Source organism: Physeter macrocephalus, chromosome 16 (assembly GCF_002837175.3).
Source record: "Physeter macrocephalus isolate SW-GA chromosome 16, ASM283717v5, whole genome shotgun sequence".
NCBI classification, from domain to species: Eukaryota; Metazoa; Chordata; class Mammalia; order Artiodactyla; family Physeteridae; genus Physeter; species Physeter macrocephalus.
Genome location: NC_041229.1, coordinates 84,512,434 through 84,531,755, shown reverse-complemented (window position 1 = coordinate 84,531,755; position 19,322 = coordinate 84,512,434). Strand labels below are relative to the sequence as shown.

General features: G+C 48.0%; 1 protein-coding gene and 1 pseudogene across 1 annotated transcript; both read right to left on the bottom strand.

Annotated features, from left to right (window-relative positions):
• Positions 1-248: 248 nt before the first annotated feature.
• LOC112063598 (reticulocalbin-1-like) lies at positions 249-1,847 on the bottom strand (annotated as a pseudogene).
• A 608-nt stretch (positions 1,848-2,455) lies between these two features.
• On the bottom strand, positions 2,456-15,544 carry LOC102989833 (reticulocalbin-1). Its single transcript, XM_024118576.1, has 6 exons — positions 14,979-15,544; positions 9,528-9,721; positions 8,339-8,517; positions 6,889-6,949; positions 4,147-4,346; positions 2,456-3,256 (listed from the first exon to the last, which is right to left on the bottom strand). The coding sequence occupies exons 1-6, from the start codon at positions 15,230-15,232 to the stop codon at positions 3,149-3,151; spliced, it is 996 nt and encodes a 331-aa protein (XP_023974344.1). The 5' UTR covers positions 15,233-15,544; the 3' UTR covers positions 2,456-3,148.
• Positions 15,545-19,322: the final 3,778 nt, after the last annotated feature.

Here is a 19,322-nt window from a genome sequence, read left to right as displayed (position 1 = left end):
AAAATGCCCTGCAGGTTCTCTAATTAGCATAGAGACGTATATATGTATTAAATAAGTAAATATGAATATGTTCTGAACATTCTAATAGTTGGATTTTTAAAATGCAAAACTTTTACAATCTTACTCATGTCATCTCATCCCACTGTTAAATTCTATATCAACAGTGAATAATGTCACAAATGGTTTAAATTCTATATGAACAGTGAATAATGTCACAAATGGTACATATGAAGTCACACACCACAGGACACAGTAGAAAATCCTCAGAGGGATCCTTTATTTCATTCACTTTCTCCTTATAAGGTGGAAGTTCAACCTGTAAAAGTTATTTCTTCCAGTTCAGCCAGTGGCTTGGAACACTGCTTTGTCAATTACATGGTGTAAGTGGTCCCGGGGCAGGTCCAAGGGTTGTGGATTCACCAGGACTGGATGAGATGGGTTCCGGAGCTCCACTAAGCAGGCTTTCCTAGGACCCTACTCCCTCCCTACTCCTATCAGAGATCAGCAAGGAAATGGATTGGATTTCTATTCACTTTTTCAAAGATCAGATCTGCTTCATTTACATGTCAAGAAAAATTTCTCAAGTATGATAAAGTGTTTACCATTTTCCTATAGTTCTTCAAATGCCTGACATTCATCTTTTCTCCCTACCTTTAAAATTACTTTCTTTTTCACATAACCTTTCTCAACTGCTTCTTATTGTAAAAAACAAAGACGAAAAACAAAGATGGGTGGATCTGTTGTGCACATTAGCAGGTCCATATAGAAGAATGCACAGAGATTTATATGCCATTTACAGTAACAGCTCAGAACAAAGTCAAGAAGAAGAATCTGAAATATCAGCCTTGCTCTGAAAGAAGCCTGTGTAGGAGGAGATACCACTGAAGCTTAATCAGAATTTTCCCTCACCAATTATTTAACAGTGGCAAATGTAAAAACCCTGCAGTTAAAATACATAGCAGTCACTCCATATACTGCCCTCTCCCCGCTCACCCAACTTCTGAATAATAGGGCTTTTTCAAATTTTATTCCCCTTCAGTTCAAATTTCATGGAAAAAGCTAAAAAGTCATGTTTTAGCAATGTATCCCCATAGAGCATTGCAATTTACCAAGATTTTAATGTGTTTGGACAGAAACCTTACTCAGAGATCAGTGATGACTATTTTCCAGCAAATATTGAGTAAAAAATAATTTTAACCCCAATCTGAGGTGATAAACTTGCTTTTTGGGGGGACACAACTGCTGTAAATGAGACAATTGTAGCAATTATCCAGGACAATAAAAGAAAGCCTATGACAGTCTGTCATATTATGGTGAATGTGCATCAAAGCTCATCATGGTTTTTGGTGAGATCTTCCCCATAATTAGTAGCCTGACTTCCAACAAACATGTTCCAGTTGTCCAAGATCTCCTCTTTAGTGAGCTTTTCATCCTTGTTTTTGTCCGACTCGTACACCAGGTGCCTGGCCTCAGCATGGGCGTGGTCGTAATCTCGCGGGAGGATCCAGTGGCGATTCTCATCTTTGTCCAGCTTCCCGTCCTTGTTCAGATCTCAGAATTCATTAAACTGCTCCCGTTCTGACAGCACCCAGTCTGGTTCAGGGCCATTCTCCTCGGGGTTGGGGGGCGGGAAACATATCAGCAATATACTCATCCTGATACACAAGGCCACCCCCATTCTTGCCGATGTCCTCCAGAGTTTCCCGAACCACAATTTCCTTCATGTGCTCAAACTCCTCAGGGGGTAGAAAGGCGGTGAACTCCTCCCGGGTGGCTGTCTGGTCACCATCGAGGTCCGCAGGCTTGAACCTTCTCTCATCACATGGCAGCATCTTTTTAAAGGTGGGATGATCTGAAGTATCATGAAACTCTGTGGGGTTTCCTGCAGGATGTACACAGAAACATGTAAACCGGGCTCCTAAGGCGTTTTCTTCCAGATCACTCCTCCTTCACACCAGATGGTACACAGAAGACAAAAGGTCCTGACCTATCGAGTTCTTTGAAACATTTTATTTCAGAATGCCTCTAGTGTCTGTCCCCCCATACCACCATACAGTCCATGCCCTAAAGACTTGTTAGGGGCATTACAGCAAGCGGTGAAAAGCATAGGCTTGAGACCATATTAATGCCATACTTCTCTCTGCAGAACCCTACTTTCATCATCTTCTTTGATCCACAACATACAGAGGCTCCCTAGTACCCAGGACATCTATTCTAAATGTTCCTTCGACTCTTTCAAGACCTCTCTTAATCTGGCTGGGAGTGTATGTGTCTTTGGTTCTCCTCAGGCCTGTTCCCTCTCGGCTCTGCCAGGCACCCAGTGGGTCTGCACCCAGTGCTGGGCACACACCCCCTCCATCATTCCCCCAAAATAAGTATGACTTACGTCCAAACCCTGCCCACTGCTGAATGCATAAAGTGTTTACCATTTTCCTATAGTTCTTCAAATGCCTGACATTCATCTTTTCTCCCTACCTTTAAAATTACTTTCTTTTTCACATAACCTTTCTCAACTGCTTCTTATTGTAAAAAACAAAGACGAAAAACAAAGATGGGTGGATCTGTTGTGCACATTAGCAGGTCCATATAGAAGAATGCACAGAGATTTATATGCCATTTACAGTAACAGCTCAGAACAAAGTCAAGAAGAAGAATCTGAAATATCAGCCTTGCTCTGAAAGAAGCCTGTGTAGGAGGAGATACCACTGAAGCTTAATCAGAATTTTCCCTCACCAATTATTTAACAGTGGCAAATGTAAAAACCCTGCAGTTAAAATACATAGCAGTCACTCCATATACTGCCCCCTCCCCGCTCACCCAACTTCTGAATAATAGGGCTTTTTCAAATTTTATTCCCCTTCAGTTCAAATTTCATGGAAAAAGCTAAAAAGTCATGTTTTAGCAATGTATCCCCATAGAGCATTGCAATTTACCAAGATTTTAATGTGTTTGGACAGAAACCTTACTCAGAGATCAGTGATGACTATTTTCCAGCAAATATTGAGTAAAAAATAATTTTAACCCCAATCTGAGGTGATAAACTTGCTTTTTGGGGGGACACAACTGCTGTAAATGAGACAATTGTAGCAATTATCCAGGACAATAAAAGAAAGCCTATGACAGTCTGTCATATTATGGTGAATGTGCATCAAAGCTCATCATGGTTTTTGGTGAGATCTTCCCCATAATTAGTAGCCTGACTTCCAACAAACATGTTCCAGTTGTCCAAGATCTCCTCTTTAGTGAGCTTTTCATCCTGTAGGAGACAGAAAAGAGCTCTGTCACAGAAACTCTGGTCACTCTGAGTCATCACAGCATGAAGCTCATGCTATTTCATTGATCTGCAACATTTAAAATATTACATTTCATAATAAGCTACTAGGTACCTCCTTCATCTACCATCACTGCCCTGCAAAACCCTAAATTGGAACAGCCTCCTGCTACAAAAGCTGTGCTAAAATATATCAGAAAAGTCCTCTAGGAATTGAGAAGCCAGAGTCTAGTTATGTCTACACACAATGCTGGCATTCCCAAGGCAGGCCCCGAAGAATTCTACTTCCCTTTTATGGCTTGACTGCAAAACTTGACTGTCTCCCGAGAATTTGCAGCTGTGATCAAAATGGGAAGAGGCAGGACTTCTTTCTAAATCTTATTTATTTATTTATTTGGATACTGACCAATAGATATTGGCTCGGAGCCAGCACAGTGAGCTGGCCTGAGGATGCCGAGACTTTAATGTGATGGGCTTCCTTCTGCCTCACATGCTGCAGATGTCTGATGAGTGTCTGCTGATTGAATGAATGGATGAACAAGCTTGTCCTAGGGCAACACAGGGCACACCTCTTAAATCCATGCCTGCCCACAGCCAACAAAGTGACTGGTTCTGCGATCCTAGGAGATGGCAGTGAACGTTAAGTGTGACCCACAGCAGACTCTCCAGGAACAGGAACATCTGGGCCTAATGAGCTCACTGTGGGTTATCCCGGTGTTGGCTCAAGTTCACAGGTCTCTGATGTAGGGCAGGAATGAGAGAAGTCAATAAGGACACGGCCACATGGGCCAAGGCAAACACCAAAGAAGCAAATGGAACCAATCTTATGTAAACTGTCTCCCTTCAAGGAATGATTCCAGAGGATGGTGAAATACCTTGTTTTTGTCCGACTCATACACCAGGTGCCTGGCCTCAGCCTGTGCGTGGTCATAGTCCTGTGGGAGGATCCAGTGGCGAATCTCATCTTTGTCCAGCTTCCCGTCCTTGTTCAGATCTCGGAATTCATTAAACTGCTCCCGTTCTGACAGCACCCAGTCTGGCTCAGGGCCATTCTCCTCGTGGGAAAACATATCAGCTGGAAGGAAAGGCTGTTCTTGGTTATAAAGACAAGTGGGAAGGTAAGTCCAAGAAAACCTGACCTCTAGCAATCAAGAGACCTAACCAGACACCTGGGGGCAGTCTCTTGGGTAAAAAATGCATTGATTTATCCACTATGAAGGCCGCTTAGTGGGCGAGAAAGAACTGTGCTTGGGAACCAGAAGATGAATCCTGGCTTTTGACTTAGTTCAGTGCCTCGTCTGTAAAGTGGAGACAATAACTTATTGCTCAGAAAGTTATTATGAAGGTCAAATGTGAAAGCCCTCTACAACCAGCCTGGAGCTATACAGGTGAAAACTAATAACAATGACCAATATCAGCACTTTCTATGGTCCAGATGCTGTGTAAAGCACATACTTTTTTGTGTGTGTGTGTGGTACGCGGGCCTCTCACTGTTGTGGCCTCTCCCGTTGCGGAGCACAGGCTCCGGATGCGCAGGCTCAGCGGCCATGGCTCACGGGCCCAGCCGCTCCGCGGCATGCGGGATCCTCCCGGACCGGGGCACGAACCCGTGTCCCCCGCATCGGCAGGCGGATTCTCAACCACTGCGCCACCAGGGAAGCCCCTTTATAGCAATTTAATAAGATAGATAAATATCCTTATTTTAGAAAATGACAGGGAAAGGAAAAAGAAGGCAAAGTTTATCCACTGTTTGCTAAGCCACTAGATCTTCTTGGAAACGAGAGATACCCTGAGGGCAATTTCTCTTTTGATGGAAACAGCTTGGAAATGTCAGGTGGTAGAGACAGTAGGTAGTGAATGAAGGAAAAAGAGAGGCGAGACCCTGCGTTCAGCTACAAGTAGACCCACAGCATCCTGGAAACATGGGTGCTGTGTCTTCCCGTTTTACAGATAAGGAAACTGAGGCTTATACTGAGTGATTACACGACTCCCACAGGGTCTCACAGCTAGTAAGCGGAGAAGCCAGGACTCTTAATTCCAGTGTTCTTCCCACTATGCTACATCACCACCGGTTTCCACTTGTCTCTGCCTGCCGAGAAGGCTCCTCCATAAATGAAGTCACTTGCTAGACAAGTCTGGACATCCGGTCTCTCTGACTGCAGTCACTCAGAATTCAGTTTTCAAGAACAATGAGCCTACCTCCCTCTCTGCCAGTGTAAAGAATGGAATGTTTCTTTTAGACAAAGCCACTCAAAGAGTTTGCCCCTGACTTTGCACCCTTTCAATGGAGATCAGGAGGAGGGTGGGGAGAGCACCTATTTTTAATCAAAAGCGCTACATCGTTTTAATCAGTCAGCCTTCCCTGTCAGTCTAATTCCGCCACCACTGTCAAGGTGTCCGGGGCTCTGAACCTTCCCGCACACGCACGTGTACCAGGCCTGAGGCAGGCTCTGCTGCTTGCACTGATGACGGGGCTGTCAGCATTGGTTATTCTACAAAGAAAGGTAGTGCCGCCGAGATGGCTTTAATTATTGTGGCGAGAGCTGCCCATCTGTTACCACAGACAGAGGGGGACAGTGTTTGGTTCTTCAGACCAAATAGAATTCCAAATGATTAGAAGAAACTTTGCTCTTCATTACAGAAGGCACTTATTCTTCTGTATGGGGTGGCAAAGTAATACAACCACACACCAGAGGCTGATGGCAACACGGGCTCTTCTTCTGTGTTGAAAGGTAATTAACTGCCTCTGTTAAATATCTGCACAAGAATTATATCCATCCCATCCTTCAAATGATTTTCCAGCTTTTACTTTACTGAGACTTGGGAAAAGAAGAGCTATCACGAGAGTGTGGCCTGCAGCTGGGGCCACGTGCCAAAGCACCGAAGTAGCAGCCACTGAGGATCAAATGGAAATATCCCTGCTGTCCTCTCCAGTCCTTCATGCTGGGAGGGCTCCTGGGTGGCGTCTGACCCGGGGCACTAACTGGAGCCTCATTCAGCCAGGGCTCAGTTACCTGCAAACACACTTCTTGATGGTGCTTAAGTGGAGCCCTTCAGAACAAAAAACTAGAAACAGTACTCCCAATGAAAGACCAAAAACCAGAGGCGTAAGACGGCTATATTATGCGGCAATCGTGCACTTTGTAAAAGGATTTACCTAAGAAGGAATGCCTTTCTGCAGAGAACTCGGGCATGTACATAGTTCTGTTGACCACAGCTCCATCCACCCGGTTTCTAGGCCCGGACAGCTAACAGTCTGTTGTGAAGTCTGTCCCCTGAGACTGTCCGCTCTAGCTTCACTGTACATCTCTGGGATCTCCCAGAGATGGAGAACTACACAGTGTGATGAAGGGCACCTCTCAAGAGCCGTGGGGTCAACTGCTTGGCCAGCCCTGGGGTGCGGCCAGCCTTTGGGCTCTTCTCCACGAGGAATGCCTCCCTGAATCTGCACCGCTAGGGACGGTGTGACAAGCCCCTCTCACTGGGAAGTCACAGGAGTGACACCTACAGAATTGCAGCTGCTGCTGAAAGAGTCATCTGAGGAAAGTAGCCAGACATGCGGGTGGAGGATGCTGCCCAGTTGGGACAGTGGAGCAAGACTCCAGGCCAGCACTTACCAATATACTCATCCTGACCCACAAAGCCATCCCCATCCTTGTCGATGTCCTCCAGAGTTTCCTAGGAAGCAAAGGGGGGAATTTTAAAAGCAGCACCCTCCCTGCAACTGAAAATGTACCTACAAGCCCGGAGGTACTCTACTTATATCAGGAAGCCCTGCCAGGTCAACCGTCTCCACCCTCCAGCCAGATCATCTCTCTCTGTGTACTGTGAGGAACCCAGCTTGAGAACCACTGGACTAAAATGATCACAAAGACAGATTCCAGTGCTAACTGGACCATGAACACCGAGCTGGTGTCAGAAAAATATGGAACTGTGGGCAATTAGAAAATAAAAGTATATCTGACTTTCGAATGTATTATGTTGTGTATTTAGCATCAATACATTTGACTTTTTAACGAGGTTTTTTGCTAAGGTGAGTAATTAAATGAGTCTACTGTCCATGTCACAGAAACTCAAAGGCATCCCAAAGAAAATGGCCAACCTGAGAACAGAGCCAGTCCAGAAGCCCATAATCCACTTCCCCATCTTCACTGTCTTCTGGCAGATGAGCTATCATTAAGTAGATGTTGGGTGGTAAAAAGGAACGATTCTTAAAGCCACTGCCTAGTCCTTGGGGTCACTGTGGTCTTAAGGATGAAGCATGAGGCAAGAGTGAACCCATCCAGAACTGGGTAACTAAAATAGTCCAGAGCTGGTTGTCTCCCAGCATCAAAACAATTGGCACTGCCTTGGGATATCTGCCCTGAAAACAGGTGATGGCATTTATTTTACTGTCGTGGAAAATGAAGACAGGTGGGACCCAACAAGACACTGGAAAGCAAATACACTCCAAGGGGAGCATCCTTTCCAAGCATGGTCCGACTTTAAGTTTCCATATGATTTAACAGTACAATGCGTTCCATTTCTGAGTCTTTTTGTTGTTCCCTCAGAGCTGACAGATTGGACAGAGGCTAGCTAGTTGCTCACTAAATGCATTTGTTCTTTCTGGGCACACGTCTAGACTGCATTCCTCTGCCTTGTTATATGTAGGAGGAGCCCTCGGAACAGTAAAGGCAGGCCATGCCTCCTCCTCGGTCCTTCTCTTCTTCTATCTACCAGCTGGTAGTGACCAGGATGACCTCAAAGCCACAGGATGGTGGTAGACTGGCAGCCTGACAACACTGGAGAAGAACTGCCCAGGAGATCCACCTGACCGGGACCATCTGCCCGGGACTGGATATAACCTTCGACTGTGTTAAATGGCTGGGATTGGGGGCTACTTGCTACGACAGCTACCCTGCCCTGACTAATCTCCTGGTACACAGGTATTCCGGTGTATTCCACTTCAGGGTCCTTCTCCCATTCCCTTCAGGCTGAAGAACGTTCTCACTTTGCAAGAAGGGACAAGGTTTCCGTGCAGCTTTCGTCCTGGTCTTTTGCCAGCACAGGCTCTTTCTAATATCTTACCAAAACCACAATTTCCTTCATGTGCTCAAACTCCTCAGGGTGCAGAAAGGCGGTGAACTCCTCCCGGGTGGCTGTCTGGTCACCATCGAGGTCTGCAGCCTTGAACCTTCTCTCATCACGTGGCAGCATTTTTTTAAAGGTGTGATGATCTGAAGTATCATGAAACTCTGTGGGGTTTCCTGCAGGATGTACACAGAAACATGTAAACCGGGCTCCTAAGGCGTTTTCTTCCAGATCACTCCTCCTTCACACCAGATGGTACACAGAAGACAAAAGGTCCTGACCTATCGAGTTCTTTGAAACATTTTATTTCAGAATGCCTCTAGTGTCTGTCCCCCCATACCACCATACAGTCCATGCCCTAAAGACTTGTTAGGGGCATTACAGCAAGCGGTGAAAAGCATAGGCTTGAGACCATATTAATGCCATACTTCTCTCTGCAGAACCCTACTTTCATCATCTTCTTTGATCCACAACATACAGAGGCTCCCTAGTACCCAGGACATCTATTCTAAATGTTCCTTCGACTCTTTTCAAGACCTCTCTTAATCTGGCTGGGAGTGTATGTGTCCTTGGTTCTCCTCAGGCCTGTCCCCTCTCGGCTCTGCCAGGCACCCAGCGGGTCTGCACCCAGTGCTGGGCACACACCCCCTCCATCGTTCCCCCAAAATAAGTATGACTTACGTCCAAACCCTGCCCACTGCTGAATGCATTGCTGCACCTTTGCCCCTCCAGCTGACCCACCTTCCCCACCCGTCTCTATCTCTCCAGATATAAATCCATTCTTTAAGGCCCAGTTCCCAAGCCACCCTCCAACAGGAAGCCTTCCTGGACTGTTCCAGCTTACTCGGTCCTTGCTACCTGAAACTCGGCAGCATTCTGAAACTGTAACATAAAACATGCTTCCTCTCTGCTTTGTTCTCTGGGTGTACCTCTGAGATTGTAGGCTCAGGTTAGGCAGCAGTTTATTTTTTATTAGACCCTTGGCCCCTTCCACCTACAAGTTCACTCACAGTAAGCAACTTGGTGCATTCTTAGTAAGCAGAGCAGGATGTTACACAAGGAGTTTTTACTTAGGATGTTGAGACGTCTCCCCAAAGGGGGTAGATATGATAAGACAATATAGTTTCCCACAAGAAGCTTGTTACACAGGCCCCAGCTGTGTAATCGCTCTTGCAGCACCTCTTACCTAGGTAGTAACCGTAGGTGGCTTGTTTGTATTCTTCCCAGGAAATTTTATCGTCTTTGTCCCGGTCATAATCCTTCCAGACTTTGGCGACATTATCGTAGATGTACCTTTTCTGCACCCGTTTGATCCAGGTTTTCAGCTCCTCGGTGGTGACAAAGCCATCCCCATCACTGTCAATCCGATCGACAATCTTCCTGTAGTTAAAAAAAAAGCCCACAAGGCTATTATCAAGGCTTGTGTGATCCTGTTCCAGAAAGAGATCAAACACCTGCAGAATCTAAGATGCATAAATGCTAAAATAAAATCAATGATCCGATGGTGCTGGAAAGGATCTTGAAGTTTATCTTTTCCAAGGATGATATGCCTTCCCCACAACCACCCAATGCCAATGGCAGACACTAGCAGTGGATCAGGCCCTTCTGTCCTGATAAAAAACCTTGATGTGGCCTCAGAATCCTTCTCAACGCAGTGCTCTGCAGAAACTGAGTGAGTTGATTTGTAAGATGAAACCTAGCAGTCTTCCCTCATATAGTCTAACTCCCTCATTTTAAAGTAATGAGGGAGTATTTGGTACCACTGGGGTAAGAATCCATGTCCTCTGGCTCTAAGCCCAATGAAAAAGATGGAAGATTCTAACTAAACCAACCAAAAAGTAAGTGGTTTTTTTTTTTTTTTTTAATCTCACCACTTTGGATTCAAAGACTTGAAACTTAAAGCAGGAGGAGACCAGATCTTGGACAAAGCAGAAAATGTCAGGGATGAGGGGCTTCCCTGGTGGTGCAGTGGTTAAGGATCCGCCTGCCAATGCAGGGGACACGGGTTTGAGCCCTGGTCCGGGAAGATCCCACATGCGGCGAAGCAACTAAGCCCGGGCTCCACAACTACTAAGCCTGCGCTCTACAGACCGCGAGCCACAACTACTGAGCCCTCGCGCCTAGAGCCCGTGCTCTGCAACAAGAGAAGCCACTGCAATGAGAAGCCTGTGCACCGCAACGAACAGTAACCCCTGCTCACCACAACTAGGGAAAGCCCGCGCGCAGCAACGAAGACCCAACACAGCCAAAAAAAAAAAAAAGTCAGGGGTGAAAAAGCCTTGACATTTTAGAACCTATTCAAGAAACCTGACCAACCAAGCAGCTGCAGGAGCCTCAACCCCTTGCTCTTAGGGTGAAGACCCCTATGCCCACTGGCATCTCCTGCTCCACAGCTGGCCCAGGTTCCAGCAATTCCCCACTGGACTTCACTAAGGCACCCCAAACCCCTGTCCAGAGCAAACTTCAGGCTGGGAACTCAACAGTGTCCATCTCTAGGCCAAAGGGCCCCAAGCTAGGGATGCCATCCCTGAAGGAAACTTCAAAGACACTTGCAAGCTATTTCCAATGTTTAAGAAAGTTTTACCCTAGTAGTCCATTTACCTGGGATGATGTCAAACAGGCTAATTAGGGATTTGTTTCTTTGCTTTGGGCTAGAATTTTATCTTTCTTACTGTGAACAGAAGTTCAAATCGGCAGTTACTCTTTGATCAATTAGAAATGGAAATGAATTCATTAGCACTTCAATCTCCATCTCCTACCCGAACCTGGGTAGCCCAAGCTCCTCTTTCTCAGGAAGGTGTAAACTTTACTAACAGCTTTGACTTGTCCCTTCATTTGCAATTTTAACAGGTCTCAAGACCAAAAGACTAAACTTCAAGTATCTTCCTTCCAGGAAATCACAGCTAGACACAGCAGAATTCTTTCAAAACAGTGCAGTGTTCAGCCTACCTACCGTGCGCCAGACACTGCTCCAGTCCTGGGGACACAGTGGTGACATGCCCATCAGTTATCCAAAGCCATCTGAGAAGCAGAATCTCAAACCAGCAAAGACCAAACGACGTCAGACAGTATACAACTTGTTTTTCTGGAAAGGACAGCATTTAATCTATGCCAAAGAAACATCCAGGACGTAGCTCAGCCTGACACGTAGTGGGAGCTCAATAAATATCTGTTGGAAGCATATATAATCTTAACTCCTCTCTTTAAAAATATCAAACATCTGGGACTTCCCTGGTGGCACAGTGGTTAAGAATCCGCCTGCCAATGCAGCGGACAAAGGTTCGAGCCCTGGTCCGGGAAGAGCCCACATGCCGCGGCGCAACTAAGCCCACGCGCCACAGCTACTGAGCCTGCACTCTAGAGCCCACGAGCCACAACTACTGAGCCCGAAGTGCCACAGCTACTGAAGCCCACGTGCCTAGAGCCCGTGCTCCACAACAAGAGAAGCCACCGCAATGAGAAGCCCGCACACGGCCACAAAGAGTAGCCCCCGCTCACGGCAACTAGAGAAAGCCCGAGGGCAGCAGTGAAGACCCAATGCAGCCAAAAATAAATAAATAAAATAAATAAATTTAAAATATATATATATCAAACACGAGCTCTAGGGAAAGGAGGCTATGATGTAAATAAACCAAACGCTATAATCAGAACACCTGGACCCTAGTCCTGTGTGATCTTGGGCAGTGACTTGACTCTCTGAGTCTCAGTTTCCCCATCTGTAAATGGAACACCTACTTTACAAGGAATGTTGTGAGGAATAGGGAGAGAATGTGTGCCTTTCCTCACTAAGGATGACAATCCCCACCACAGGTGGATGGAGAACTCAACAAACAGGTAACAGGTAATGGAAGTAAGCAAAGCATCCAGGGAGCCCAGGGAGCCCCTGACAGCTGCCAACAAGGCTGCCCAGCTCTGCTCCAGACAATGACTGCCTCATGGAAAAATGGGCCATGGGTGTCAAGAGAAGCCGGAAATCGGGGGCTGTATGTGAAATCGCTTTGATGTTAAATGTTGGCAAGTAATTTACATTTTTTTCTCAGACTGCGCAGCACATTTGTGACTGCGTGAAGCCTCTAGGTCCCCACTTTTTTTTTTGTCTTCAGGGGCCTTAGAGCTGTCACGTTTTCAGAATCTATGGGCAGATGGTGGTGACAAAGCTGCCTGGATCCAGTCATGCTCCTGCCTCTGCAGTCCGGACTTGGAGGGGACTGTTGCACCGGGAGCTGTGGACAGAGAAATGGCTTCTCACGCTCTGCCAGTCCCATACGGCACCCATCATTTCCAACGCTCCAGCCTCCTCTGCATTTAGCCCAGATTTACCTTATAGGTGAGCGGTGTGTCCACTACCCATCCAGTGGCTCAAGGCCAGAGAACGGATGCCACCCTTGATCGGCCCCTCCTCTCTCCCACCCCGACGCTGAGCCAAAAGCAAGAGCTGCCAGTTCCACCTCCAACATGGCTCTGGGTTTACCCTCTCCCGCTGTGCCTGATTTAGGCGCTCACGGCCACCCTGTGCCCCTGGTCTTGCCATCCGTGCCTCAGTTATGTTCTCTGCCCTACTGCCAGTCCAACTTTCCTAATAAATTTCTGGGATGATGACATTTCTACCATGTACAGAATAACGTCTAATCTCCACCTCACAGAGGCCCTTCCTGCTCTGCCCTTGGCCTCCTCGCCACTCCCACCTTCCACTTTTCCTGCCCCGTCCCTTTACTGTCCCAACACCCCGAATCCACAAGAACAGATTTCAAAACCTGTATAAGCAGGCTGTTCTCTCTTCAGTATATGCCTTTCCTGCTCATGCACCTGGTAACCTTTGAGTCATGGCACAAGCTCTGGTCAGGTGACTTCCCAAACCCCCAAGTTACTTTCTCCAACCAGAAGCCTTAGGGAGCTCCTTCTCCTAGATGTGGTCACTGTGGCTTTTACATGCCACCATCACAGCGATTGTGCGTAGCATCTGCTTGAATCTCTCTCCTCCGCATATGATTATAAGTACTTTATGGCCTAGGACGTAAGGTTTTATCTTTGTAGTTGTCAGGTATCTAACACGGTACATGGAACACAGTAGCCATTCAAATGTTTGTTGCATGAATAAATGAATGCAGATTGACATATATACACTATTATGTATAAAATATATAACTTATAAAAACCTGCTGTATAAAAAAATAAATAAAAATTAAATTTAAAAAAATTAATGAATGCAGCTAAGGTGTTCATACAAGGGTCGAATGCAGACCAACTCCATTACCACCTGCTCTCTTAGTCATCATGATGAAGGCATTAAACTGGAAGCCTTACGACTGAAAACTGGAGTTCCCTACTCCAATCCCTCAAACCTCTCCTCCTCCTTCTCCCTGGTGACAAATGGCTGCCACCTGGGGCCCCAGAATAAATCAGCTTCCAAGTGCCTCAAAGCAATACAATGGACTGAACTCATCAATGGCTCCCTTTGTTAAAACCCAAACTGGAAGAGAAAGTACTTCTCTGCAAAATAAAAGGTGATTGTTGGGAGGTGACTTTGAAGTTCAAAGATGTTTTCATCAGAGCAGGCAGATGGTGCACCTACACAATAGGTATAATTTAGCCTCATATTCTAACCAACCACATTGGCTTTGGTAGCCCCCATCAGCACAAGGATGGCTGTGTTCTTTTTTTGTGTAGCAGGCCAGAAAGACCCTCCACCCCCAGGAACCAGATTCCTGGAGGCCTGGTGCCCAGTAGGCAGGGCTCTTGGGACCCTCCCTAGATGGGTCTCCATCTGGGATCAGGCTGACTGCTGATTCCTCTGTGGAAGGGTTCCCAGATACCTTTGCACAAAGCTCAAGTGTCTCCCCAGGGGCTGCGGAGAGGGTGCACTGAGATGTACCCAAGTTTTGTTTCCCAGGTTTGGTTCCTGACTCAACTGCCTTCAACAGTGAAATTCACAACCTGTCACCACACCACCCTCCAGCTTTTTGCCCTCAGCTGCCAAAAGACTGGGTGCCTCTGCTGCCATCAGAAACTGCTGGAAACAGGAAGGAGGGGACCAGTTTCCATTTCCACCCCCACCCCCAAATGCCCCTCCCTTCTTAACAACAGGATTTTTATACCCCTTACTTCCGATATTGGGGCGATTAAGCAGAAGGCAAGTACACCCCAGTCCCGGCCCAGGGACACAGGCCAGGAATCAACCCTCCCCGGCTGCCCCTTCATCTTCTACCCTTTAATGATAATCCTTGAGACCTTAGCAGTGTCTCATGCCCTCCTCTCTTGGAATGCGGGGGGAAGAGAGAAACCGGGAGGGTGGGGAAGAACTCATCTCACTAAAAGGCCACCGTGGATAAATTTTTCTTTTGTACGCTCTCTCCCCTCCCTTCTGATGCAACCCAGGGGAGGGGGCGGGTCCTGGCCGTCCTGGCTCCCGCGACCGCTGCCACGTTCTCGCCTCCCCGCGGGAAGCCACCCCGGCCCCGGCGGCGATCAGCACACAGGGTCCCGGCGCTCGCGGGCAACTTTGCCCCAGTCCAATCGCCGGGCCCCCGCCCTTGGGTCCCGGCGCCCGATTTCTCTTTCGCTTTGCGGCTGGCGGTCCGCGCGGCTCCCGCGCGAGTGGCCCCGCGGGCACCTGCGGAGCCCCCGAGCGCGGCCTCACCCCAGCCTCTCCTTGCTCTCCTCCGAGGTGAGCTGGTCGAAGGTCTTGGAGTCCTCCTTGCCCAGGAAGGCCTCGTGGTCGTACTGGAAGCTCTGGTTGTCCTCGGGCGGCCGCTCGCCCAGCTCCGAGTCGGGCCGTACCACGCGCTCCTTGCGCACCGTGGGCTTGGCCCGCAGCGCCGGGGGCGCCAGCACCAGCGCCAGCAGCAGCCCCAGGGCCAGCCCCAGGTGGCGACCGCGGCCGCCGTGCGCCATCGTCGGGAGCGGAGAGCGGCCCGCGGGGAGAGACCGAGCGAGCGAGGAGAGCGTTGGCTCGGGAATGCGTGCTCGGAGCGAGCGCGGCGGCGGCGGCGGCGGCGGGGCTGGGGCCTGCGCGAGGAGGGAGGGGACGGGCCGGCCCCTCGGCCAGCGCCCGCCCCGAGCCAGAGCGGAGGGGCGCGCCCCAGGCGGCGGGCTGGGGAGCGCCGGGCGGCCCTGCTCACGCGCCCATTGGCCGCCGCGCTGCGGGGGGAAGCCGGGGCCGCGGAGCCACGTCGCCCTCCCGGGTGGTGGGCGCAGCGCTCGGGTTTCGCCTCGGCCCCTCCCCGCGATCTCGTCGCGAGGGGCGGGCCCAGGCGGACTGGGCTGGGGACTGGCGGGCTGGTAAGAAGACCGGGAAGTTCTTTGTCAAGCAACAGATGTTCGGGGTAAAATTCCCTCTCCCCTTTCGGTTCCAGAGAACTGAACGGAGGGAGGCGCTGGCTCTCCCCAACTTCCAGCTGGGAGCCCAAATCTCAGCCCCAGACGCCGCCCCAAGAAGTGCTCTTAAAACAAATTCAACCCCACTTACCCAAACTTGGAGTGTGATTAGAAACGCAAAGAGACTGGAAGGAGACCCGGGTGGGCGAGGTCTCCTAGAAACAAGGGTCGCAAACTCAAATGTGGAGGAGGGCCAAGGAGATGACGTCAACATGACGAGGGACCATCTAAACAGAGCAGCCCTGTGCACTCCGGCTGCCAGGAGGAGTGCAGGCCCCAAGTTGGCAGATGGTCTCAAAAGAAGTCAGGATCTCGGATGTCTGCTTTCATTTCTAAAGGATGGCAACTCACTGTACAAAAGGACTACATGTCTTAAACAAATCTTGTCTGTACGTTGAATCCGGAGTAATGCTATCGCTATAGAGAAGCTCTGTAGAACGTTATGCAGTGATGAAAACGTTCTATATCTGGGCTGTCCAATAGGGAGAGGCTAGTGAGCACACTTGACAGGTAGCTAGTGTAACTGAGGCATTGAAAATTTAACTTAGATTTAAACTTAAATAGGCACATGTGGCTAGTGGCTGTCATATTGGACAGTTCAGGTAGAGCAATGATTCTTTGTGTGTTACAGCCTTTTGAGGCTCACTGAAAGCCATGGACCCTCTTACAGAAAAATGTACATACAGCTACAGGCTTGGATGTTTGATTAAAGTGTCAGAGGATGCACGGGATCTTCTGAAGCCCCACTGTGTGTGTGCCCCAGGTTATGAACCTCTAGTAATCTAAAATTGTGGTTGAAGAGGAGCCCACCCCTATAGCCCTGGGCAGCTGAACTCCCAGAGCTTTTCCTTCATCTTGCTCCGTCCCCCATCTCTGATCCTCTAGAAAAGGTCACTGGGCTGCGCTTCTTGCTCTTGCAATAAGGATATCAGGACATTATCAACAGCAGTATAGGTCCAAGTACCTGTCTTTTGAAGACTTCTTTCAGTCAACTAGTGAATAATGATTGTGTGTCTTCCATGGCCTAAGCACTGGACTGGGTGTTGAGGGTACACTGGGGAACATGACAGTCATGGTTTTTGGAGAACTATAGTGTATATGTGAACAAATATTCATTCATTCATTGACTCACTAATTCATTCATTCAATATACTGAGCACCTGCTAAATGTCAGGGCTACGCTGGGCACTGGTTTACTGAGTAGCCACAGATGGCAAATCAGCATGACAAGTTATTGGGGAGGTAGGCATTCAGGGTCATGGGTTATGTCAGAGGGGATCGATCTGGGAAGGCTTCCTGGAGGAAGGGACATCTAAACTGAGACAGAAGGTGAGAGGGATAAGCCAGACAGCAGGAGTTTGAATATATGAGAGGAGGATAAGTTCTGTGTGAATGGGCAGAGAGCATTAGAGTTTGAGGGAAAGTCCTTGTGATCCTGTACATCCCCACTTATTGGCAGTGAGGCCTGGATGTATTCCTTGGTGCCTCACCCCACCTGCACTGCCTTTGCCTGAGACAGGAAGTGCTATGCTTGAGTGGCTTGTCCCCCACTGCCTGTCCAGAGGCTTGGATTTCAAGCAATACGAAGCATTTCTTTGGGTGTGTAAGAGCTCCGGATTGAAACGCAAGGGCCCCGAGGCAGGTGGCTTAGTACCTTCTGTGCTCATCTGGCAAGCAGGATGTGATTTGTCAAGTGGGGGGTGAGGGGTAGGAGTGGGAGGAGGCACAGAGCGAAGAAGATCAAAGCTGGAAAAAGAGGAGGAGGCTAAGGAAGGGAATGAGAAAGTGGGTGGAATTTGGAGACAGTCTTTGCTTATTTGCAATGTTGCTAGCGGCAGGCCTGGGCCCCCGGGGTTGATGCAGACTCTCAGGAATGAGAATGGCACATCCTTTGACCCTGTTCTAGTTGGTTTCCTGCCAGACACTAGTGCTTTCCAACAGTTAGATGGTTCCAGAGGTAGTCTTGGCTCCCATGGGAATCACCAGAGAATTCCAGCACTGCTGTGAATGTGGAAGTTTATATCATTTCCCCTGGGCTTGCCTACATTCTATTCTTTTATATTTTCATTCCTCTACTGTCCTATGAAAGTTAAACAAGTCCTCTCAACCAAAGGATCAGGAATAAGTGACGGTATTAAATAGTCAAGGTATTTCACTGTGTAATTACTTTCTTGAATTCATTTTAAAAATTGCCTTTTATTTCTTCCTATGTGCATGTATGGCTAAGTATATTGTAATTTTTTTTTTTTTCCGGTACGCGGGCCTCTCACTGTTGTGGCCTCTCCCGTCGCGGAGCACAGGCTCCGGATGCGCAGGCTCAGCGGCCATGGCTCACGGGCCCAGGTGCTCCGCGGCATGTGGGATCTTCCCGGACCGGGGCTCGAACCCGCGTCCCCTGCATCAGCAGGCGGACTCTCAACCACTGCGCCACCAGGGAAGCCCTATTGTCATTTTTAATCTTTATTCTTGATGAGGCAAAGGAGCCAGAGGCCAGAGGAGTGACATTTAGCAGCAGTTTGTACCAGTGGAAAGGAAAAGCAAATTTCAAAAAGGTGGGCTGGTCAGTTGGGGTATGCTGATCTATATTTCTGGCTGCAAGTAACATCATCAAAGACAACAAAATCCACCCAGAAGTTACTAAAACAATAAGAAAACTTTGTCATCTCAGGGAACAAGAAGTCTCATGTTCGATCAATTTCAGAGTGGTTAATTCAAGTGGCGCTTTTTTTTTTTTCCAAGTGTGTTGATGACATCATCAAGAAACCAGATTTTCTGTTTTGTGTTTTTTCTCTCAGAAGCAGGGGGGAAAAAAAGGAGTGTTTCCTCTCTTTATTAAGAAGAAAATTCTCCCAGCAGACATTCCTTCACATCTCACTGGCCAGAATTGTGTCACAGGCCTATGCCTGATCCAGTGACAGACAAGGGGAATGGAATTTCCAGTGCTGATTTAGGCAAATCAAGATTCACTTCCTGGAGCTGGAAGATATGTAGCTTCCTCTGAAGCACGTGATTAGTGTTCTGTTGGCAAGGAAGAGCAAGCCACTGACTGTGTCTGCTAGGAGCAATCATGATTAACTGCTTTCAGGTTTAAAAGCACCTTGAGCATTCTACCTTTTTCTACTTCTCCATTCAAAATTCCACACAGTCTTCAAGGCTCAACTCAAATGTCACCTTCCCCATGAGGTTTTCCCTTATACCTCCAGTAAGAACTTATTACTTCTCCCTAAATTTGCCCAGAGCTTTGTATCTCACACATAACACCTTTCACAGTTTGCTTTGGATTAACAAATCTGTCTCCGTCTCCCTTAATTCTGAATTCGTTGAAAGGAAGGACCACATATGATTCGTGTTTATGTGCATAAGTCCAGGGACCAGCACATTTATTGCCTTTCCACACAAGTTGATCCCCATAAGACAGATTCGCTTTGAGGCCGGGGACCATTACTGTTGATTCATCACTGTATACCCAGCACCAAGTGCAGTGCCTCATGCAAGTAGGTGCCCAAACAGATTTTTTTTTTTTTTTTTTTTTTTTTTGTGTTACGCGGGCCTCTCACTGTTGTGGCCTCTCCCTTTGCGGAGCACAGGCTCCGGACGCGCAGGCTCA

Coding starts and splice junctions, on each gene's coding strand:
- LOC102989833 (XM_024118576.1), bottom strand. CDS start 15,232: ATGGCGCACGGCGGCCGCGGTCGCCACCTGGGGCTGGCCCTGGGGCTG. Junction 4,347..6,888: donor GGGTCAGGATGAGTATATTG/GTAAGTGCTGGC, acceptor CTTTCCTTCCAG/CTGATATGTTTTCCCACGAG. Junction 3,257..4,146: donor ATGAGTCGGACAAAAACAAG/GTATTTCACCAT, acceptor TGTCTCCTACAG/GATGAAAAGCTCACTAAAGA.